The following is a 25000-nucleotide window of genomic DNA, read 5'->3' as shown; positions in this document are numbered from 1 at the left end:
AATGGGATAGGACAAGAGGGATAGGAAAAGGAGAATAGCTTTAGTTGTAGGAGGGTTGATTTAGATTGGGTATGGGGAAGAAATTCTCCCCTCTGAGGCCCTGGCACAGGTCCCAGAGAAGCTGTGGCTGCCCCATCCCTGGAAGTGTCCAAGGGCAGCTTGGATGGGGCTTGGAGCAACCTGGGCTAGTGGAAGGTGTCCTTGCCCATGGCAGGGGGTGGAACTGGATGGTCATTAAGGTCCCTTCCAACGCAAACCACTCTCATTCTAATATGCCAGTGCCTGGGCTGTAATTCCACTAGATCCCACTCTGTCCTCTATGAGGGGTTTGGATATGATTTGTAAGGTCACATGAGGTCCACATTGTAGGGTAGCACCTCTGCACAGAGAAGTCCTGAAACTCCTGGATCCCAGTGATGAGGTATCCCCCTGGGATCCAGAGGTTAGTGGGAAGATGGGAGAAATGAGAGACATCCTGCGGCCAGGGTGGTCCGTGAAGGGCAGAGTGTGTTTAAATTACAGTTTCTATGTTCAGCCTTTAACAAGCTGCTTCTGAGGTGGCAGTTTATAGACTGTTATTTCAGTTAATTGTAACAGCAGTTTTTTGAAACAGTATTTTTATTGGTTTTATTGATGTGCCCCGCTGGTTTTCCAATTCTTGCTTGGTTACCTGAGAGAAAAGCTTTTCCTCCTGATCCAGAAGATGCAGGGATGGCCTGTGGCATGGAAAGGCTCTCTACGTATGTGTGTGTGCAAAAGTGCCTGTCTTGCATGTACAATGGGCTGTAACTACAGAGTTCCAAAGAGGTGATCCGGGGCACTGTAGTGTGTTCCAGAGAGTGAAGAGGGAGTGCTGACAAATGGTGAGTCAAATGAAAGAAAATACTGTGTATATTTTGTTCTTCCTGCTGTTATAGGGTTGTATTTTGGGGGTTGAGGTCAGATTGGTAAGAGGTAAAGCCAGTTCTTCAATGGCTAGTGCCATTTTGGGAAAGATCCTGCCAAAGCACATGGGCGACAGTCTCAAAGCCCCGTAGAAAAGCTTTGCAGAGTGTATATCTATTAACAGTGCTGTTTTAATTGGCATATATTAGTTTTTCTGGGGTGCTCTAAGGTCTCCCCAGAACCTTCTCCAAGAGAATACCCCCAGCTCTCCCAGCCTGGCTCCAGAGCAGAGGGTCTCCAGCCCTTGGAGCATCTGTGTGACCTCCTTGGGACTCGCTCCAACAGCTCCATGTCCCTTCCTGTGCTGGGATCCCACAGCTGGAGGCAGCTCTGCAGGTGGGGTCTCACCTGAGCAGGGCAGAGGGGCAGAATCTCCCCCCTCTGTGGGGATGAGCCCAGGACACAGGGGGGTTTTGGACTGCAAGTGCACATTGTTGGGTCATATTGAGCTTCTCATCCACCAACAGCCCGAGTCCTTCTCCCCGGGGCGGCTCTCAACCCATTCTCCACCCACTGAGTTCAGGTTTGCTCCAAACCAGGAGCAGGACCTTGCACTTGGCACTGTTGAGCATCCCGAGGTTGGCACAGCCCCACCTCTCCAGCCTGTCCAAGTCCCTCTGGATGCCCCATCCCTTCTTTCCAGTGTGTCACTGCACCACACACTCTCATCATTCTCCAGTTGTGCACATCAGGTCCTTGGCCAGTCTGCCCTGATGGAGATCCTGCGTGTCAGGTGTCAGGTGAGCCCAGAGTTGGCCCAAACAGGAGATGCTCAGAGGGCACAGACTTCATTACACCTGCACTGGGAACTTGCTCTGAAAAACGTCCTGATGAGTTGAATTCTTAAGAGGTTCCTGATTTATCTGTATCTTAATTCATTTTAATAGGCTGGAGTATCTGCAGGTGCTGTTGGTTATAATTCTTGGTGCTCACTGTCATCTGGAATTCATGCACTGACGCACGTCAAGGTGGACATCCAAAGTCAGGGCCCAGTTCCAATAATTCAGCCTTAAGTTTTTGTCCTTCAGTGTCCCTGTGCACCAGCTCAGAGACCTGGGTCTTGCAGTAGAAGGGTTGTAATGTGTATTTTAACTCCCTTAGGTTTTGGACTTTTTTTTTTTTTAATCCATGCATAATTGGGATTATATCTATCTGAGATATGTGGAAAAAATGTAAGTTTTACTTCAGATACCGGTTAGCAACTGGGCTTTCACTGCAAGGCAGGGTTCTGGGTAGGGGTGATGGGTTTATGTACGAGGTGATGCTGCGTGGCAGTTGCCCTGAACTGGGGGATCATAGTGAATACCCCAAACCAGAGGAGATAGTGGGGAAGCAGAGGGAATGTGGTGTGTGGTTTCAGGGTCCCCTGCAGCCAGCCCTAACACAGTTAATTGCCTGTGATAAAACCGACCTCACAGGTCTGATGGGAGAGTTCTTTTATATAAGAAAAAATGTTTTGTAACAATTTCTTGTAAGTGCTAAAATTAACTGACTTTCTTTTTAACCTAATTATAGCTAGAACTGATGATATCACCTATGCTTAATGTTGCCGAACATCTCGAGTGTGCTGCCGCTTGGAACTTGGCTCAATTTTTACTTCTTGTTTTAAAGCATTTAATGTGAAGCATCTGCTTATTTGTGGCTTGTTCAGAGTCTTTTGGGCATGTGCTTGATCTCCCCTATTCTCAATCTAGAACAGGGTGGTCCTTTCCGACAAGAAGATGCACAGAAATTGGGGTTTTTTGTCTTTTCGACAAATTTTCCGGTCGTTCTGCTGCCAAACCCACTGATTTGAAACAGAAATATTTATGAAGAGGTCACTCTGATACTCAGAGTATTTTTGTTCTCTCAATAGGGCCCAGCTGCAGGTCTTTGAAGAGTTTCATTCATGGAGGGAGGTGGGTCTCTGGGGAAGGTCTCTGGGCTGTTTGTGGGGCTGAGCACAAAGGAGATACAACCTTATGGTGCTGATGAGCTCCAGAACTAACTGAGGTTTTCTTGACCTGAATCATTCCTGAAAGCACAGAGGAGGTGGAAACGTGCAGAATGAAATCTGGAGATGACAAGAGTTAGCCTGGAAAAGATGTGGGTGGGAAACGAGAAGAAAGCAGTCCTGGAATTGGTGACCAGCATGGAGGTGGACCATGAAATCTGCTGTAGAGCAGTGAGGTCAGACAAGTACTGGGATGGTCCAAACCAGGTGAGTTCAGGAGGATGGTTGGAGACCAAGGTAGAAAAAGGGCAGAACATTAAACTGACCTTTATCCGTAATGAGATTCACTTCTCTGAAAACACAATAAATATGTTCAGGAAAAATAAGCCAAGACCACACACACACACAGAGCATTGGACATGTTCCTTGGACATGTTTCTTGTGTTCCTCGGGAGTGTCCGCTGTCCGGTCACTGTTCCCTCCGTGGTCTCACAGTACCATGTCCCAGGGCAAGATCTTGTTTGTAATCTGTGTCTCCCTATATGGGATTCCAATCAAAACTTTAATGGTACAGGGCAGTGAGTAGCATTTAATGACCTTCAGTGCTATCACTTGAGTCTTTTGGGCATTGACATTGATTTTCCTTATCTTGGCATGTGAAGACAGGAGTCTCACTCCCTCCTTTGAAGTGTTTGCTGGTACATACAGGATAAGCAGGCAGCAGCTTTTCAGGCATCGTGGGCTTGGGCAACCCCAGATTCGTTCCTAAATTTAACATCATTAATTGCAAAAATCGAGGAAAAAAATGAGGCCATTTGGATATCTTTGTATTTTACTCAAGAGGTGTATATTTATTATTTATTATATTCAGTTGATAATTTGAATATTAATGTACTTATTTTATTATTTATATTTATTTTATTATTTATTATTATTTATCCGAAGTTTGTATACAATGCCCAAATCTTTGTGCAGATGCTTCTTTTCCAGGACTTAAAGACAGGATGCAGAATTCCTGACTGATCAGATCCATAAGAATTTGCATCTTTGATAATAGATAAAAGCAGAATAGAGAAAATATTTCACAGGTTGTATGACAAGGAGTAAGTCTTAGTCCTGAGTTGTGCTCTTCCCTAAATGCATCAATTTGTTCTTAATAGGTCTTAAAAGCAGCGGCATCGGGGCCATTCGATGCGAATTGGGGGGTTTATTGTGTTTATTGCAGCTCTCATCCCTTTTTTTAATCTCTCCCTCCCATCATACAGACGCTTCATTTATAAGAAGCTAAATTAAACTATGTCAGGATGTGCTTCTCCATGAATTTTAAACCTAAAAATCTGCTTTGTTCATTGATTCAGTTGTGGGGAAGAAATTCAACAGAGCCACCCGGCTATTTGAACTCTTTATTTGCCACATTTACAATATTAATAACATTGTTTCTAGAAGTTGTCACATCAAGTAAAAGATCTTCATTCCAGGCTGTCTTTTGGGGCCAAATCGAGACTGGATGCATGCATTTAATAAATTGTAGTCTCAAGTAGTCATTTTGGTAAATAATTAGGTTCGGTGGAAGAATAAGTTAGCATATTGTATGTATCTAATGTTGCAAATGTACACACAGCAAACTTTGCCATTAATCAACAGTCAAGCACTGTAAGTTGGGTCTCATACATAATGAATTGTTCTTAAACCTCCTGGGCTTCATTGATAGAAAAATAAGAGAAAACACAAGTGTAGTAAGCTTTGGAATAAAATTTAACGAGATTGCTCTGCATCCCGTAATCGTTTCGGAATCATTAGAGACCAGATAATTCAGCTGCAGTTTTGGGGTGGCCTTTAGCCTTCATCTATCAAAGAAAGGCTATTTAAATGACATTTAGGTGTGGATAAAATACATTTTCAGTTAATTTCACAATAAAGGCTTCAGTAAAAACACCAGCTAACTCTGTGTTTATTGTGGAACAAATAATGCCACGTCACTGAGTCTCATTTTAATGTTAATTTTGGTTTCCTAATCATTACTGATTCTTCCATTTGAAGAGTAACACACCAGCTATTTCTCTAAGAGAAAAATTATTTGCTAAGACAAGCACAGATGTATGTGATTATAAGAAAAAGACAGTGCAACTTTTTATACAGGCCCTACTTTGGGTGAATTCACATGTCTGAGAGTTGTGTGGAGAACTGTCGTCAGTCATTTGCTGATCAAACAAAAATTGCCATTTAAAAATAATACTCTTTTAAATTATACTTGCTGCTCACGCCTGTTTATGACAAGAGTTACTACTCAGGTCCTAGAGGATCAACAGTGAGTTCTCCTGCAAATGTAAAAGTTTACTCTGATTTAAAAGCTCTATTTCTGTAGTAATTATATTATTAACAAAAATTGCAGAAATTGCTCCAAAAAATAAAAAATTACAGAATTGAAAAATTTAAAAATTACCAAAAAAAAATTCATAATTTAATCTGAGTCTGCCCACATGTAACAGTGACCTGGAGGTGACTGCAGGATAGGAGAAACTCAGATTTTTTATTTGTGAGTTGAACTTTTTTGGTTCATTTCTTAACCAGTTTGAAATAAAGCGACTTTTCAGTACCTCAGTTATAAATCTCTTCTTCGGCAAACCCCTGGAAGTGAGGTAGTTTTCCAGGGATAAAACCCTCAGATGTGTGTGGCTCCAGGCAGTGGAACTGAGCTTGGGATGTTGTGTTCAACCAATCGATTATATTTAATATACACAAATATTTTATAAATATACAGATACTTTATAAGTCTGTTATGGGAGCTAATACAACATCCTCATGATATTTTTTCTAAGGAAACTGCCAGCTCTTGGCTTCACCCCAAAGAACGTGCCAGCAGAGCCATTGTGATATTTTCTCTTCCTTTCAACGCAGCTCAAGGTCTGTCTTGTTTCTGTTAAGGTTTATTAAGGACTGAGGCAAAAAGTAGCTGAGAAATAAATAATTGGAATCCTACCCCTTTAAAACATGGCTTCTCCCAGCATTTCTCTGATTTTCATCATGGTTAAACTATTTGGGATGATCCTGAAACCAATCTGCTGCTTACATGTTTATTTTGGAAGCGCGGTAGAAACTTCCAGTTCTTGGCAAGTGGTTTGGAAGGAGCCCGTTAAACTGAAACAGGTGGTGTTTCTGCTTTTCTCCCGCTCTGCTAAAACCATCTTTTCCTTCATTTCATCCCATGCAAACATGAGAAGTCACAGAAGAAACACGGCTGGGATGGAGCCTTGGGAAGACACCTCTCAGCTGCACGAGCACAGGAGCCAACTGGCTTCCCTGGTGTGTTCAGGCTTTGCAAAGGGCTGTAATGGAAAGAGAGGCATGGGATTGCAATAGGAATGGCATGGAATAGCTGTTGGGTGGGAAAACTGGAGCAGCAGGGCTGCTCCTGGGCTGTGGTGGATTCCCATGTCAGGAATGATCATACTCTTGCACTTCACCACCACAGGCTGGAGATCTGATCAGCAACAGTGGTTCCCTGGCCTGGAAAAAAAGCCTCTTGCAAGTGTACACACAGAGACACCCACCTTTAAAAAATACATATGTATTTTAGGTGTCTTTTTATAGCTTAAAACAAGCTTTTTTTTTTCTGTTGGAGGAATTTGGAGTTTTAATTAAAGCATCACACTGTAAAGCTGTGAAGGTGAGTCGGTCATGAGCAGCTGAACATCCATTTAACCAATTTATTTGCATTAACCAAAAAGTTAAGACAGACATGTAACTCACTGCTGACATGTTAGAGGCTGCCATGTTAATGCAAACAAAAGAATTCTGTGTTAAATAAAATAAAATAAAGTAAAAAATGTAAAATAAAATAGAAAACAGTGCAATAAAATAAAATAATAACATAATTAAATAAAATACATACAAACTAAAACCTTACAGCAGGGATTACTTGTTGACCAGGTGAAAATACAAAAACCTTCTCTTTGAATTTTTTGAGAGGTCAGGCAGCACCCAACACAATTCACTAATGAAAACAAGTGCAGTGACAGTCTCTGATGAAAGTGGAAGTGATTTAAATAAGATTGGTGCATTTTAAATAAATCCTTCCCATTCTTTATGTATGGAATCATTCTAGCCCCATTTGAGAAAAAGGTGTTGGTTCTTAAGGAAAGAAAATTATATTCTTTGGGACAAAAGTAAAGCAGGTGGATTTTTTTGTATATTCTGTTTTTCGTTCTTTTTCTTTTTAGATGAATATGCTGATTTTATTTTCCTGTATAAAATTATATCTTGTTGACGGTTTAAGACTTGAGCTTCCTGTAGGTAAAATATAATGAGTAGCCACTTTGGCTTCCACCCTGTGTGTTGGTGCCTCTGTGACCAAGAACAGGTCCTTTCTTTGGGCATCACCAAGGGCAGGACATTAAGAAGGGCTCCTTTTTCTTATTCATTGCTAAAATTTAGGCACAAGTAGTTAATATGACTCCTAGATGGGTATTTTTCCCTAATTTTGAACTTTTTCCTGACCATCTTGACAGTAGAGATTCTTGAAAATCCATGGATGGAGTAGAGTGTTCAGAAACCTTCCAAGAAGTCTAATATTGAGCAGAGGAATTTCCTACAAGGGGGAAATTTCCCATTATGTAACTCATCTGCTCCCTTTTCCTGTTTTGAGGCCACTTTGACGTTGCTTTTCAAACAAATGTGTGGTTTAGTTGGACCAAGAAACGGCTTTGAAGCCTGAGAAAATCCTTTAAAAGGCAGCTGGTGTTTTCAGTTGGATTTTTAATGCCTTTTGTGGGAGTCCTGCTATTCAGGTTTGGAATGGGAAAGGGGAGGAGGGAAGGACAGGAGTTGGAGGAGGGGCAGGAGTGGGAGGAGGGCCAGCAGAAGACACCCATGCATAAGCTATGTTGGTTCTTTTTCTTTATTAATGCTGTCAAATTCCCAGGAATAGCTGTTACCATCTCTAGCCAAGCAAAATTAATATGAGGGGGTTTTATTTTTTTTTAACTCCCTGCCAATTTGAAGCTCTTGGTGTGTATGTTGGCAAGTGGAATTTGTATCCTACAGGAAAAGGAGTCAGTGCATTCTTGGAAGGAAATTCATTTTCGCTGTGCAAAGGGTTCGCTTTCTTGGCTGAGGTGGAGGTGGCCATGGAGCTGGCAGGTGTTGGGAAAGTGTCTGGTGTTGAACTGCTGGGAGAATGGTCCCACCAGAAACATCTGGAGATGTTCAGCAGTGATAGGGCACTGGTCTTAAAACCAGTAATTAAAAAAAAAAAAAAAAAAATTTTATCCAAACAGCACTTCTACAGGGAACACCCAATAGAAGTGAGGAATGTGTGTGTGATGGTTTGAGTTGGAAGGGATATTAAAGCTCATCCAATCCCACCCCTTGCCATGGGCAGGGACACCTTCCACTGGACCAGGTTGCTCCAAGCCCCGTCCAGCCTGGCCTGGAACACTTCCAGGGATGGGGCAGCCACAGCTTCTCTTAGCAACCTGTGCCAGGGCTTCCCCACCCTCCCAGCCAAAAATTCCTTCCCAGTATCCCATCTAACCCTGCCCTCTGGCAGTGGGAAGTCATTCCCTCTTGTCCTATTGCTCCAAGCCCTTGTCCCAAGTCCCTCTCCAGCTCTCTGGGTACTTTTAGGCACTGGAAGGGGCTCCCAGAGTCTCCCCAGAGCTGCTCCCCTCCTGATTTGGGGGTGAATGATGATATTTTGGACTTGTTGGGTTGGTCCCTGTCTGGCAGCTCCTGGGGCTGCTGCTCACAGAGCTCCAAGGAGATGGAGTCGTTCAGTTTTATGATGACATTATAGTCCAAATCATTTCCAGACTCCTGAGAATGTGAAACAAGATGATGTGAAAAACATAAGGCGACTGTAGTTTTGAGCGCTTTCCATGCTCTTCTGGATAAATGGAGCAGAAAAGTCTCCCAACTTCTCGTGGAGGTTTCAGAGGTGTTATCATTATATTCTGTCATTATTATTTTGTCGTAGCTCCAGCAATCCATGGTAAAACGGAGCCATATTTTGCTGTGTTGTATCTGCGTGGAATAACGGATTATCCCTTGTGCTGGAAGCTTGGTTTGAGTCCATATTGGGGGGTTTCATGTAAAAAAATTTATGCTTGGATGCTTGGATTCTCATACCTTTTTTTTTTTTTTTAGGAGAAAGATTATTAATTAGAAAAATAGCATAAGCTTTAGACATCAGCTTTATAAAGCAATTTGGTCCTACTTCACACACAAAAAGAAAAATCAAAAGCATTAATTTGATAAATAAATGGAAAAGGAGAAATAAAATTGCACTTAATTCCCAACAAACTGGATCCCAATCTGAATCTTCTGTGTTGTTTTGCCTCTGCTCCAAACCACGGATTCTGGTGTGACCGGAGTGTTTTAATTGTCCATCTCTGTGTCCCTCCTGTTCTCTGCCACTTCCTCATCAGTAATTACGTGGTTAACAATTAATCAGAAAGTGAGTTGGGGCTGGGGGACATGGCAGGGCCGTTTGATCAGGCACCAGGCAAGTGAGGGCTTCGCTTCTGAGAGCGGCCCTGACCCGGCTCCTGCCAGCACATCATTTATCCTGTCCGGAGGCAGCGCCGGGGCTGCCACTGATCCCGCCGACATCCTGTCGCTCCGGCTCCACGGGCTGTTGTGCATCAGGAGTGGGAAGACACTCAGTCTCTTCGCAGAGGTGCCTTGTGGCAGAGGTGCCTTGTGGCAAAGGCAGAGCCGGTGCCTTTGATGCCATTACTGGAACATCACTGGTTTCATTTGCTTTGGCTTTTTGCTCGGAGAGATCTCACAAAATACTGTCACTCCCTCGCAGTGTGCTGGGAATTGGGTGTGGTTTGCTCTTTCCCCACAACTGGGTGGCACAATTCCTCTGCTTTTCCGTTGTCTCAGGTTCACATGTATTTCGATGTTTCTACAGTTTTCTCCCCTTCCTCCTGCTTTGTGACACATCTAGCCTCTCGTCAGAAGGCTCTGCTGTTGAGGAACTTCTGGCTCCGCCTGGGAAAAATAGCTGCAATAATCAGAAAACCTTTGGATGGCTCATCAGTGGTGCTGAAGGTTCTGGATATGAGGAGATTATTGACAGGGATTGCTGTTTTGGCCATCACCCTTGGTGTTGTCTCCATCACTTCTCAGGGGTGCATTACTAGTGGGCTGTTTGTTTGTTGGTACCCTAAAATCCTGCAGTTTGGAGAGATCCCCACCACGTCACAGCCTTGGAAGCACCAGGAGAGCATCACCACCCCTTTCCCAGCACTACTCTGCATCCCTGAAAATGTGCAGGTTGGGAAACACAGCTGGATATGTGCAAATCCAGTATTCGCATTTTCATCGCTCTCATACACACGTTTCTCCTCCAAAGGAGAAGCAAAAAAGGAGCAAGGGAAGAAGCACATTTTTATTTACAGGTGCTTTCTGTTTGCTCGCTTTTCTCTTCAGACCCTGCAAGCAGGAGCTGCCATTGAAAATCAAATGAATTCTCAATTGCTTCCTTCCAATTCAATCAGGGGAGGAAAGCAGAGACCTGCCACGTTGCTGGAAGGAAGCGGAGCAGAGGAAGGCACGGGAGCGGCAGAAAGCTGCTTCCTTTCCTCCTTTCCCCAGGGACTGTCCCTGGGGAGAAAGGACTGTGCCCTTGGGGGACATGGAGGAGGAACCTCCACGGAAGCACAAGGATGTGTCATCCACTGTGGGTTTGGGTCTTGCTCTCTGACATTTCCTATTCACACACAGCATTTTCTTCATGCCGATCTTCCATGGATTTTTTTACAGCTGCACCTAACATTGTGTCATTGTTGCATTTCTAGAGATGATGAGTGTGCATTTTTGTTGCTATGAGGAATCCTGTCACCTTTATCTGAACAGAAAATAGCTGGAGTCTAACTCCAGATTAAATGTTTTGAGGATTTTATTCTGCTGATATACAGAATGTGAACATTCAGTTTTTTCACAGAATCCCGGAACAGTTTGGGTTGGAAGGGACCTTCAAGACTGTCTCAATCCACCCCCTTGCCGTGGGTAGGGACACCTTCCACTAGACCAGCTTGCAATTTTTATCATTGTAATTTTTCATTTCTGTCTCTCCCATCAGGGCAGAGGCCTCGGCTGCCTGTGAAGTGTGTGAGGGAGCGGAGGAGATGCCGGAGCCACTGGAACAGTGCACGGCCTGGCTGAGAGCTTATTTCTGTGAACCAGCCACCCTGGCAAACCTTCCCGTGCCAGCCTTCCACCACCCACTGCTCCAGCAAGGTCAGTGCCACGGGACACTCATCCCCTCCCTGCTCCCATCATCCAGGGGTGCTGTCTCCCATCTCCCTCATTCTTGGTCAGCAGGAATAAAAATGATGTGGTTCAGCTGTCGACGTGTACTGCCTGAAAGGTTGGAATAAGAACACATCTGAAGGGTTGTGAGCTTCTCAGTGACAGGGTTGTTCACTTAAAGTAGCTTTTGATCAGCAGAAGAGGGGTTGAGGCTTTGACATTGCTCTCTGCAACTCCCTGACAGGAGGGTGGAGCTGGGTGGGGATTGGGCTCTGCTCCCAGGGAACGAGTGCCAGGAGAAATTTAGGTTGAATATTTGGGAAAATTCCTTCGTGGAAAAGTTTGTCCAGCCCTGGCACAGCTGCCCAGGGCAGTGGTGGAGTCACCATCCATGGAGGGATTTAAAAGCCATGTGGATGTGGCACTTGGGGACATGGTTTAGTGATGATCTTGGCAGTGCTGGTGCATGGTTGGACTTGATAGTCTAAGAGGGCTTTTCCAACCCAAACAATTCTGTGATTCTATGGTTCTGTGTTCATGTCAATAAACATGGGCCTTAGAAGCAGTCAGTGATAAGTTGCATAAGGTAGCTGTGGTTTTATTCCTCAAAGTTATTGTAAACAATGTGTTGGTATTTTTTTAACAAAACAATTTTTACCAAGAAGTTGTTCTATTTATGTATTTAGATAAAAACGGGACCTGAGAAAAAAAATCCTCCTTACCATCCCCCATTTACTGTCTATGTTCCCCAAGACCTCATAACAGAAATCAATCACTTGATTATTAGTAATAATTATCTCAGAAGTCTGATTTTTGCAGTGTCTTTTTGTCTGCCCATGAATGTCATCATTTCCCAGTGAATAAGGGATTCTCACTTTTCATGAGCTTTGCACAGCACCTTTGTTTTCATGAGGATCTTCTGTACTTTCTCTTCCATGGTATGAAAACTCCTCTGTGTGAGGAATTTTCCAAATTCCAGGATGGTACTGACGAATTTTTTGTTAGCTGGGATGAAATAAAGTGCCATATTGTGAAAACTTTAGCATTGGGGTGAATGTGAAAACGGACAAAGCCGGGTGGGAAATAGTTACTGCTGCTTCTCCTTGCATCTCCGAACATCAGGGGAATTCTGCTTCCCAGATTATCCACCAGAAGATTATAAAACATTTAAAGTAAAGCTTTTACTTTCATTAATTTTCCTAAATGGGCTAACTGAATTCTTTTTAGCTTGGTGAATGAAATTCCTTGGTCTAAGCGCTGCTGTTGATGTTTTAGCTGCTGGTTTGGGGTTTAGCCCTGAGAGGTTTGACTTGACTTTGTAGGAGACTTTGGTCCATCCCAACAACCTTCCTGTGCAGGCAACACTGGAAAAATAAGTATCATTGTTAATAAGAAGCTTCTAGAGGGAAAGAAATCCTCACTCTTGAATTCTGGGGGGTGGAGGGAAAGTTCTTCATCACTACCCAAAAACACAACACAGCCAAAAGCTGCAGCAGGATTGGGATGGAATGTGAATGGTGGCCATGAGCATCAGCAGCAGGTCTCTGCAGCTCCTGTGGCTTTGTGAGGGATGAGACTGGTTGTCCCACTGTCCAGGCTGGTCTTCATGAGGTTTGACCACCTGCAGCACAATTTGGGTGCTGGGGAGGGGCTGGAGGGCAATTTTCTCATTTTAACATGTGCAGGTTCAGGTTTTTTTAATTTAGTTCAGTTATTTGTTCTTGGACTGGGACCAGGTGTGTGTGTTTTATTGGGGGAAGGCACGGACGTAATGGAAACACTAATGAAGAATTAATTGGCTCAAATCACAACGATGTGAGAGCATTTCTGTTCTTCTCTTGTTTTCTCCTAGTAATGCTTTCATGAAATAGAAAAAAAAAACTATATTGGAAGGAATGTGGAAATAGATGTCAAAAATTTGTAAAAACTAGTTTTAAAAGTTATTTAGGAGAAAGGTAAGGTAAAAATCTAATTATGATGGGTTGCATTTCAGTTTATCTGTACGTCAGAATTACAGTTCTGCTAAATTAGGAATTTGGTATTTATTTACTTTTTCACATTTACATTTGAAAGTGCCTACTCATTTCTCCAGGCACTTAAAAATGCAGAATAAACATAAGTGAGATCATGAGGATCCAAAGCCAAGAAGGCTTTTTCTCATCCTATTGCTTTTCTTACATCTCCGTTCATCAGCTGCTCTTCAGTGACTCATGGGGCCCTGAGCAACCTGGGATAGTGGAAGGTGTCCCTGCCCATGGCAGGGGCTGGAACTGGATGAGCTTTAAGGTCCCTTCCAACCCAAACCAGTCTGGGCTTATGGCCTTCTGTGATCATTGAAACCTTTGACCCTTCTTTTCCCCCCTTTCCCTGTAAATATAATCATTTACAGTGTGGTTCTTTGATATTTGGTGATTTCAGTTCCATCCTAAAGTGATCAGCACTGACTGATTTCTTTCTAATCAGTGCTTATATCGAATTTTATTTTATTTTTCTGTACTAACATCACCCAAGGACAGCAAGGTTTTGCTCACATCAAACACACTAGAGAGGTTCCCCATTTAACAAAAAAAGTGTGAAGTGCTTTGTGATGAAGCATTTCTCAATTCATGGTCAGTTCTCTGCAGCTGCTTTTAGGTTGATTTTTTTTTAGCTGTTAGGACATAGTTTCTTGTGGATAGAAAAGTCATGACAGTCACCTCTAAGATAGCAAGAGCAGAGAGATCAACGAATTCAGAAATTAGAGTTACTCTGCTTTATATTTGCTCTGTTAAAAAATTCTATAAAAATTCTATATTTGCTGTTTCAGTGGCTCATTCTATGTCTTACATTTTTCTAAAGTGCCTTTAATTTTCTAATTTGCTGTTAAAAGGTGAAAACATGCTTAAAAGTACTCCAACCATCAACCCAGCACCACCACCATGTTCACCACTAACCCGTGTCCACATGGGTTTTGAACACTTCTTGGAATGGTGACTCCACCAGTGCCCTGGGCAGCTGGGTCAGGGCTGGACAACCTTTTCCATGAAGGAATTTTCCTTAATCTCCAATCTAAAGCTCCCCTGGCACAACTTGAGGCCATTTCCTCTTGTCTTGTCCTTTGTTCCCTGAGAGCAGAGCCCGACCCCCACCTGGCTCCACCCTCCTGTCAGGGAGTTGGAGAGAGCAAGAAGTTTGAAGTTGATTTCCCAACACCTCCAGAAGTTCTCACCTTACTGGTTGTCCATTTTTGTCTATGCAGCCAATATATTTATTTTTTAAATGTAATTGAAAATCTGGAATTTTCAACAACCTGTGTCATGACCAGTGCTCAATCTGGAATTTCATTAAGTAAAGAAAAATAAGGTTTTCCTACTTCTCTGATGGGGACACCTCAGAAAAAAACCCCAAATATTCCTAATGGGAAATGTTTAATTGGTCTTAATGTATCCTGGTCATTATCTCCCTTTTTGTATGAGGAAGAACAATGGATGCTGTGATTGTTTTGAAGCCTGTGCATGGATTGGTTGATTTGTGGGTTGGTGACATGGGGAAGGCAGTGGCGAATTGGCCAGTCCTGAATTCCCTGACATTCCTTTACTGGTGGTTTCCAACGGGGATGGCTGCGGTCGCCGGGAGCGTGGCCACGGCACCGGGGAGCGGGTGTGTGTTTGCAGACCAGATGGCTCATTAGAGCAGCAAGAGCAGAGGAAATTGGAGACACACGAGAGTTTTCCTTCAACCTGTGAGAAGCAGCAGCCCTGGGCTTCTGCTCCTTGTGTGCCGTGCGGTGCTGTGCCACTGTCCTCAAAGGGTGAGCACTATAGCTGTGCTAAGCCATGTTTCTATGTTCCTGTGGGTGGAGTTCCTCCATCAGGTCCTTGTACCAAGGGTCTAGGCCTGAAGTAAAGCTGAGCCTATCCCTCAGACCAGCTCCGTCCCCCTGTTCCTTCAAATGAGCTGAGAATTCCTATGTCAATGTGAGGGAGTAGGGCTTGGCAGGTCTGGAAGTGGCATTAGGGCAGTAATGGTTTTAGACTGAAGGCGAGGCAATTTAGATTGGATATTGGGAAGAAATTCTTCCCTGTGAGGGTGGTGAGACCATGGCACAGGTTTGCCCAGAGAAGCTGTGGCTGCCCCATTCCTGGAAGTGTCCAAGGCCAGATTGGACAGGAGCAACCTGGGCTAGTGGAAGATGTCCCTGCCCATGGCAGGAACATGATGGTCTTTAAGGTCCCTTGTAACCCAAACCATTCCATGATTCTGTGTTCATCTGTGTCATCTTGCAAGCCAAAGGCAGAGAAAAGCTGTGCAAAAAGATCCAGGAGGAGCAGCCTGAGGATGAAGAGCAGAGGGAAGAGCCACATTAGTAGCTGAAATTTCCCGTTCACAATGTACGTTATTCATCCAAGAGGGGATATTGATGAAACATCTCATGCATAATAGGAGCAGACAGTCTTCAAAGAAACTGGGAGCACCTCCATTCTCCCTCCAAAATGACATTCCCAGGCCTGTAATCAATAATTACCCTGTGATTTCCTGGGAGCCTCCTTGTTCAGACACTCAAACAGGAGAGCAGTGTGGTTTGGTGAACTGCCACAGCCCCTTGCAAAGGACAGTGAACACAGTCAAACACCAGTTATGGGCTGAAAATACTCTTCATTTTCTGGTGTCACCTCCACAGAGTTGGACTTGTCCATCACCCCAGTGCTGCTCACCCGTGCTCCCTAGGTTTGCAGGGCTGTGGGATCTATCCCTCTGGAAAACATCCATGGAGAAAATTCTTCCCTAACTGCATCTTGATTACTCTTCACCCTTCCTGGAGGAGTACACAGTAGCACCTTTCTTTTACTGGCTTTGCATATTCTAAACTATTAAAAAAAAAAAACCAATGCCTGCAGCAAATTAAGAAAGAAAAGGAGATTTTTTTTGTGTGTTTTCTGACTGTAACTCAGCAAAGGCCAAAGTATCTTTTTATTCTTTTTTTGTTATTGGAATGCTCAAATCACAGGATTGTGGGGCTGGTAATTTGTGTACTTCTAAAATGACAAATGGAACAGACACTGAATGCTTATGTTTAAAAAGTTTATTGTTTTAAATGCTTATGTTTTAAAAGATTTTAATGGCTATTCACCCTAATTACAGTGTGCTCTGTATCCTGAGAGTAAATTTTTCTCATATACAATTTAGCCAAAGAGCTTTTCTATATATGAAAATTGCTTAAATAAGAAAAGCATTTACATTATTCAAATGAATACAGATCTCCTTTCCTCTGCTTTAAATTAGAGTTTAAAAAAAAAAAATAAAAATCATTGACTTTGTTGAGATATTGTCAAGTAAGGCTGGAAAGTTTGAAGCCTCAGGTGCCAGTTTATGGATAATAGTGTAAGAACTCTGTGCTCATGTTCAGTGGGAAAGAAATGGCTGGTAAAATGTCATTCTTTAGAAGACAAGAATGAAGAAGCAGAGGGGGGAAGGTCCGAGGCTCGAAGGGGAGAAGATATGAAAAAAACCTGATCAGAAAAGTAGGAGTAGTTGGAGAGTGCTCAGGGATTTCAGATGTCAACCATCCCCAATAGGAAAATCATCAAACTGAGCCCACAGAGAGACCAGGAACCAACCTGTCCCTGTATCATCTCTCCATAGTTCCATCATTTCCAGTAAAAATGAAAAATTCAATCAATTCAGCTGGGAAAATGGGAATCCACCAGGTTGTATAAACTGCCAGAGGACAAGGTTAGATGGGATATTGGGAAGGAATTCTTGGCTGGGAGGGTGGTGAGGCCCTGGCACAGGTTGCCCAGAGAAGCTGTGGCTGCCCCATCCCTGGAAGTGTCCAAGGCCAGGTTGCATGGGGCTTGGAGCAACCTGGGATAGAGGAAGGTGTCCCTTCTCATGGCAGAGCGTGGAATGAGATGGGCTTTAAGGTCCCTTCCATCCCAAACCATTCTGGGATTCTATGACTCTATATTTATATTTTTTATATTTATGTTGTTCTTAAGCTGCATTGTTGAGTCACCTGCTGAGGAGGAGGCAAGACTTGCCTTTCCCTGCACAGATCCAAAATGTCATTTTTACCATTGATTTATGCTGCAATTTGTGAAATTCTCTTAGTTTTGTAGTAGAGATCCAATTCAGTAAAGAAAAAAAGAGTTGAGAAATGTTCCTGACTTTCCCTTTCTCAACCCTGCAGCTTCATCAGACATGCAAATACATTTCCATTTAGGCTTTTATAAAACGTTAAATATGAAATAATCTGCTCAAAAAGGTTCGTACTTCACATATCTGGACATGGCAGATTCAAGTGCAAAGAGATGACAAGCTTTCATATTTCTGTCTGCCAACTCAAAATTCAAATTCCAGAGACTGGCATCTTCTTTTATTAGCATTTCATGTGAGAAGAGTTTTGATAAGGAGAAAGTCACTGTTTTGCAAGATATTTAATGGATTTTTACAATCCAATACTTTCCTACAGTTTTCTGCAAACAGAAATCAATCTTCCCCAACCTTCAGAAATGGAAACAACAAAACCCCAGACTAGCCCAGTTACTTTTGTATCTCATATTCTTTTTCCAGCTCAGTTGGCCCATTGCTTTCTATCAACTATATGTTTTTTAAAACAAAAACTAAACAAAAAATCAATACAGATGCATTCAGAACAAAAATATTTACAAAATTCCTGACCCAATTCCTGTTGAATTCAGAGCAAAATTCCCATAATTTTTAGTGGAAGCTTGTGTGGTTTTAAGTGTATCTTTTAATTAGAGTTCACTGTTCATAGGATAAATTTTCTGCCAAATATGAGCCATTTAGGACAATTCAGACCCTCTTAGGTGCAAATGTTCTGATTGCAGATGTTCATGGGCTTTTGGTGGAGCCTTGTAGGGTAACTATCACCTGAAGTGTGACCTTAAAAGAGAAATAAGGGTGGGGAGATCCATGTGTCTGTCCTGCCATGGTGAAGGCAGTGAAAGGATCACTTATTTTAAAAAATTCATTTTTAAATTAATTATTTTCAGTCGGATAATCCTTTCTTGATGTTAATTACAGGTTGACCAAAGTTAGAATAAAAAACGTTATCTAAACAGAGCTTTTCAGGTAAGAGTGGAATGTTCATCTGTAAAATGCAACATTTTTACTTGTTCCCGGAGAATTTGGGGATATTGGAGCAAGCCATGGTGACTCTGAAATAGCTGCAGAGATGTGGATATTGAAATTATTCCAAAATCAGGCTTTTGTTTAGAAAGGAAGGGTTTATGTTTTGATGCTGGGATATTGGGAAGAAATTCTTTCCTATGAGAGTGGTGAGGGACTGGAATGGATTTCCCAGAGAAGCTGTGGCTGCCCCATCCCTGGAAGTGTCCAAGGCCAGGTTGGATGGGGCTTGGAGCAACCTGGGCCAGTGGAAGGTGTCCCTGCCCATGGCAGGGGGTGGAAGGAGATGACCTTTAACCCAAACCGTTCTGGGATTCCATGGCAGAGACAAGGTGATCCTTTAGGTCCCTTCCAACCCAAACCATTCCATGATTCTTTGATCTATATCTTTACATGTATCTGCAGTGGGACCAGTTTCACTGCAGATCATGTGCACGTGATGCTTCTTTATAAAGTGAATTTGTCCAAAATAAGGTCCTTTTTCTCCCCCTGAAATACAAGGAATCAGTTGACCCTGAGCTAAGAAACATTTTGACCAACACAGTAACTTTTGACATTGCTGCTTATATGTGAGATTTAGATGAAAAGGTAAGAATTGAAGGTGGAAAAAACCCACCAGTGTAGGAAAATTACTTTTGGTATCCAGAGTCGTGTGTTCATCATCTTCACCCAGACCTCACAACCTGCTCTCATTGCAGACCTGTGAGGAATAAGTTTAATTTAATTCATTTTTCCTTTGATTTGTTGGCTTGCTTGCCACACATGCAGCCCCACGTAACCTTTGCACCCCTCCTTAATAAAACCTCATGCAATCAAGATAAAAGGAAAGGGTTTTATAAATACAGTCTCCCACACCCATTTTATTAATGAACTTTCAGGCAAGTTTCCTTAAAACCCCTTATTGATGGGAAATATCATCAATACTCATACATTTAACCTGTTTAGTGTTTCAGATATGCTTAATGGGACTGTTACTATGGTGAGCACCTTGTTTCTAAGTAATGTTGTTAATTTTTTTTCAGAAAATAACAATATAGTGGCATTTCCAACAGCCTTTATGTTAAGGACACATAGATAAATTCCTCTGAGGGGAAGAAAATTCATAATATAGATATTTTGCTGCTGCTTGACCTAAGGATGCCCCTTTCTGACCCATTTGCAAGATGTTTTGCCACATGTCCTGACCAGTTTATTTACTGGGAAAAACAAGGACTTGCTTAAGTGTAAAAACACACTTTTCACTAGAAATTTGCATCCTGAACTCTTCTCTGAATAAAATATGCAAGAACAACATAAATGGCACACTTCTTTTTTCCCTTTCTTTCTTTTTTCCCCATGAATTGGGCCTTTGATGTTCAAGAGGAGCCAGTATTAAAGGACATCCCTAGAAGGCTGTAGAAATTGTCCCTATTTATGACAAATGTAAAATAGTACAAATCGAGCTGAATGTGATGGTGTCATTAGTTTGGGAATCGCATCCTTGAAAATAACTGTGGAGGAGCCAAATCGGTTTAAAAGAAGATAACAAAATGGTTTAAGCTACTTAGGTTGAATGCCAATTATATTTTAATATTCAACTGAGCATATTTTACTAAGAAAAAAGGCAGCGTCGACGCATGCATAACTCATTGGCAGCGTCGACCAGCTGTGCCACTCTTCTCTTCGAATCACTTTGTGCATTTTAGTAGCATGGTAATTTAGTAGAGAACTACCTGAGTGATGGCATTTTCAATGAGCAGGTAATCTACAGAGAATTTTTATATGGTTATGAGTTCTGTGCTTCAGCCTGGCAACACAAAAATACATCAAGACCAATTACGGTATCAACTTTCAGCGTGATACCCTTGCCACGCAAGTGCATGTATTTCTGCCCCAGGCATTTCAAATTGCATCTAATTTGAAATCTTTGGGGTTTTAATTAAATTTCAGAATATATGGAATTCTTCATTAGTACCTGCTCTGAATAGCAGATTATACTTCTCTCAGTCTCTCGTTAAAGAAGTAGGCTGTGGTAAATAGCATGTTCAAGAACTGATCATTTGTGGTGCCTGGATATTGGGAACAGAAATAGTGGAATGCAAAATAATATCAAAAAGATTATTAGTCCAGTGAGGGACTCTTGATTTGTATTTTAATGGAATTTTACATTTCTCTTAATGATTTGCAAATTGTCCTCTGATTATAAGATGCATTAAGCTTTTCATTTTAATGGAGAGACACAGCCATTAGCAGGAATTTTTTTCTGTCTTCTTTTTAGAGTGCTTCCCTGCAGCAGATAAATATTGAAACCATTAACACCTTTTGATGTACTTCATAGTGCTGCAGCTTGGACCAATACATGAATGAATATGGCCCTTTTATATTTTAGCACTTTGCTGAAAGCTCCTGGTTGTCGTTCCGTAGGTGAACAATGACCGGAGCCGTACGTTTCCATATGTTGATTTCCTTATAATTAATGTTCCAAATGTTTCGGGGAACATCATTCATATTTAATGCCAAAAGAAATAGTAAAGCCAACAAAAGTCAAGATCTGAAATGCAGATGGAGGGTGCTGTGACCTTAGCTCTGACCATCCTTCCAGGGAGGAGGGTTTGTTAAGGATTCGCACACGGCTTCGCATGGGCCAGAACACAACGATCTCCTTTGTTGCAGACACCAGGATACACGGACACTCTTCATTTGTCAATCTGAAAGTCAAATTTCCTCCTTGCTTTCAGCTTAACGTGAACCCTTAATGTTGTATAAACATGTTGTGCCTGTGCTGACTTCATTGGGTTTGGCAGGAGGGCACGGGATGAGGAACAGCCTCTTTTTTGTGGCAGCTTGCGAAGCATGAGAAGGATTTTCCTGATACTGCAGAATTTCTTAAAAAAGTATGGCTGTTAGATAAGGTAAATCACAGAATCACTGAATATTCTGAGTTGGAAGGGACCCACAAGGATCATCAAATGTGTGATTATTAACCTTCTCAACTTATTAAAATCCCTGTAATGTTCTTTAGATGCTTTGGAAAATCAAATAATTCTTTAAGAGGTGCAGGACAGGGGTGTTTCCCCAGCCCCAGCTGCTTCTCACACCCCAAATAACCCAAATTTCTGTCTGTGCTTTTGAAGACTCTCCTCTCCTGGCAGGTTACCTGTGAGAACTTCCTCCAAACTGATTTTAGGGCTGCCTGTTAATTGAGCAACCTCTAATCTCTGAAATCCCATCAGGGGTCACTGGTAGGACTTCTCCTCTGTTTGCTTCCAGGATGTCTGTTTAAATAATTTGGATCTTGGGAATTCCAGTTGCAGTTCATTTAAGCAGCTCTGTGTGATGGCACCAGTATCATTCAAGAGGCTGAGTGACTTCATGGAGTCGCACTTCACCTCTTCCCAGTTGTTTTGGTAGTTGCTTAAATACTCCTTAAAAAAAAAAAAAAAATAAAGGAAAGAAAAATTAAAAAAAAAAAAATAATAAAAAAAAAAAAAAACCACACTTTGAGATCGAAGCCAGAAGATTCTGGGAATTATTTGCTGCTGCTGCATTCTTGGAAGGATGTTGCATCATCTGTGAATTAGTGTTTGGAAAGTGCTATATGCGCGTTACCTTCATGCATTAAGTAATTGTAATTCAATAGTGAATTAATACAAACAAAAAAAAATAATCAGTGCTTTGACACTGGTTTCATTTGTGTGCAGTAAGCAAATAGTTCCATTTTTTTTGCATTTAAGCAATTTAAAAATATTATTTCGAACGTGCACATTTACGAAGAAACTTAGAGAAAACTAAAGAGTTTGCTGTTCCTATTTTAGCCCAGCGAAGATCTGACACTTTGTTCACGTAGCAAAGCACATTTGCATTGCATGTGTCATATATTAATTTTCTAGGGCAGGTTATCTTTGGCAACAGGATCTTCACAAAGCAACTGGGGGTGCAGATTTCTTGCTCCAGAGGCATTTGGGAGTGGATATTTGGGGCCGTGCTGAAAAATGAAACAGCGAAAACACCTCATTGGTGTAATTCTAAGTGGAATTGCAGAGAAAAAGCAATTATGAGTGAAGCAAGGAAAACTAAAGGAGAGATGCTGGTGCTTCCCAGCCTCCCTCCCCTGCAAGGCCTGGGTCCTCTGCCATCAGCCTTCCCAGAGAACACCAGGATACCTGTGCTGACATAATCCAGTGGTGAACCAGCATGGGGAAAGTGTTGTTTGTGACAGGTTTGAAGGGAGATAATGTTCCCTTTCTCCCAAATAACCTGGCTTGGTGTTGCCCTGTTTCATGGATGGATATAGAATTGGTTTGTGGATGTACTTCTTGGGGAATGCAAGTGATTTCTCCTGGGCTGTGGGGTAGTAGAATGGTTTGGTTTGGAAGAGACCTTAAAGATCCTCTAGTTCCAAATATATATATATATGTATCATTCCAAATATATAGTACATGATGTAGTAGTCTAATAGAGGAAATATATCTGTGCTTGTGAGATAATGTAACAAATTCCAGTTTGCAGAATCAGTTTTACACAAGATGATGTGTCAAAATTGAGGGATTTATTCCCCTTTCATAGAATCACAGACTGATTTGGATGGGAAGGGACCTTAAAGATCATCTCATTTCACCCCCTGCCATGGGCAGGGACACCTTCCACTAGCCCAGGTTGCTCCAAGCCCCATCCAACCTGGCCTGGGACACTTCTAGGGATGGAGCAGCCACAGCTTCTCTGGGCGACCTGTGCCAGGGCCCCACCACCCTCATAGGGAAGAATTCCTTCCTGAAATCCAACCTAACCCTGCTCTCTGTCAGTAGGAAGCCATTGCCCCTTGTCCTGTCTCTCCAGGCCCTTGTCCAAAGCCCCTCTCCAGCTCTCTTGTATTTTTTGTTTCTTTCCTTTCCATCACAGGAGTGTGTTGGAGCCCTGAGATGATGAACAGTAAACTTGTAGGACATATATGTTATTAATTTTAGAGCCCATTTTTCACACTTCCTTCATGGTGGTTCTGGGTTTTGTGTACTTAGAGGAATTCAAGGTCTTTGTTTGGGTTTGTCACTTTATTTCTCCAAAGCTGCCCAATTTATGCTCAGTTTTGTTACCCAGTTTTGCACTCCCAGGTTTAGTTTTACCACTAATGATCCTGAGCAAAGACCTCAAACCAAAGATCGTGATGAGTTGGAAATTTTGATGTTAGTGAGCTTAATTTATAGGGATGAATTGGAGGGTGTACTTTATCACCACGTGTAAGCATTGAATCCTTTCTCTTCACCTTGTATTTTGGGTTCATTAATATCACAATGACACGTGCAGCATATCCATAAATCTTGGGAAGTTTTCTGCAGAACCTCCCTGCCTGTTCCAGTCTAACTATAACCAGATGGTCCTGCCTTCCCATCCAAAATCCCAGTGTAATTAGGAAACTGCATCTCCTCTGATTTATTTAGGAACTCTGGGCAGATTTCTGTGTCTCATTAACAGGACGAGTCAGAAGAGCTGGATTGTAGCAGCACATGGGAGGCTGTGTTTTTCTTGATTTCCAACCATGCAAACTGAGGTAAATTCAGTTTAATTTTTAGGTTTTTTGCTCTGGAGAGGGAGAGGAGTGACCTTCCCAGGCCTGGCATCAGCCAGGCAAAAACAAGAACTCCAAGAAATGGGAAAAAAGAGAGTTGAGGTGTGACCAGAAGTTCCATTCAGTGTGAGCCAGCAGGAATTTCTCAGTTTTAAGTCAGATGATGGCCACTGGTAGCATTTTGTCACACTTGGCCCTTTGGTAGAGGTTTTGTGTGAGAGCAGAGTTCAGTTCTCAAGCTCTTTCTGCAAATTGCAGCTGATGAGGAGAATTTAGAAGCTGTCCAGGTGAAGTTCTTGGTGAGTACCAGCTCTGACAAAGTGAAATGGAGAGAAGTCCCTCATTTATTTCTATCTTGGATGGAAAAATAAAAATTTAATTTTCTGGCCCAGTCACTTAGAAATTGCAGCTGAGCTGGTGCGTGGTGTCTCTGGAAGGACTATTCTGTGTCTGTTCCAGAACAGGAAAGAGTGTTGTAGGGCATGAAACAATGATAAAATATGACAAGTTAAGCTGAGTTTGCAGTGAATGAGGAGCTGGTTGATGTTTCTCAGTTGCCCAGATCTGCAGGTCTCTTGTATTTATGTCTATAGCAGTTCCTGTGTGGGTTAAAAATGTTCATGAAGTCATTAAAGGGTTACTTTTACATACTTTGCACAATCTCCTTCTCCCAAAATTGATGTATTTGAAACAAAGCAAAAATATTTGCTCCTGGAATGAGATTTTTTTGAGTGGCAAGTGTAAGTCTGGATCAGATTCCTGTCCCTGGTCATTCAGCCTGTTAGGATTGTGAAGGTACCAACAGGTCTTTGTTGATGCCTCAGATTTGAGTTGCAAGACGTTGGTGCTGCAGATTTGGGAACCTTGTCTTCCTTAAACTTCCCCGTGCTCCCTGCACTGCCCAGGTAGGAGTTGGATGTCCCTAAACCACAACTGTAAGTGTTTTGCTGATTTTAAGCCACTTGTGTTCATATGGATAATGATTTATGGAAAAGTCTGGATATCCTAGAGCCTGCTAGGAAGACCTTCTCCGTGGGGTGCTGCCAAGAGAATGTGGGCTGAGGTTGGTGCCTCATGTCAGTGCTCAGTTAGAAAGCTAAAAATACATAAAACCTGAATTTTCTATTAAAACAACATATTTCTATTAAATAATTAGTAATTAAATAATTATTAATTTTCACCGTGGTGCT

The 25000-nt window shown here is 42.2% G+C and overlaps 1 protein-coding gene across 1 annotated transcript in view; it reads left to right on the top strand.

The window, feature by feature from the left end:
• MGMT (O-6-methylguanine-DNA methyltransferase) overlaps positions 1-25000 on the top strand; it is a 139867-nt gene that overhangs the window by 96934 nt on the left and 17933 nt on the right. The window contains exon 4 of the mRNA XM_064663521.1: positions 10968-11125. Coding sequence (XP_064519591.1) covers positions 10968-11125 — 158 coding nt within the window. The remainder of the gene's footprint in view (positions 1-10967; positions 11126-25000) is intronic.

Source organism: Pseudopipra pipra, chromosome 8 (genome assembly GCF_036250125.1).
Source record: "Pseudopipra pipra isolate bDixPip1 chromosome 8, bDixPip1.hap1, whole genome shotgun sequence".
Lineage (NCBI taxonomy): Eukaryota > Metazoa > Chordata > Aves > Passeriformes > Pipridae > Pseudopipra > Pseudopipra pipra.
This window is presented reverse-complemented; position numbering and strand designations above follow the sequence as displayed.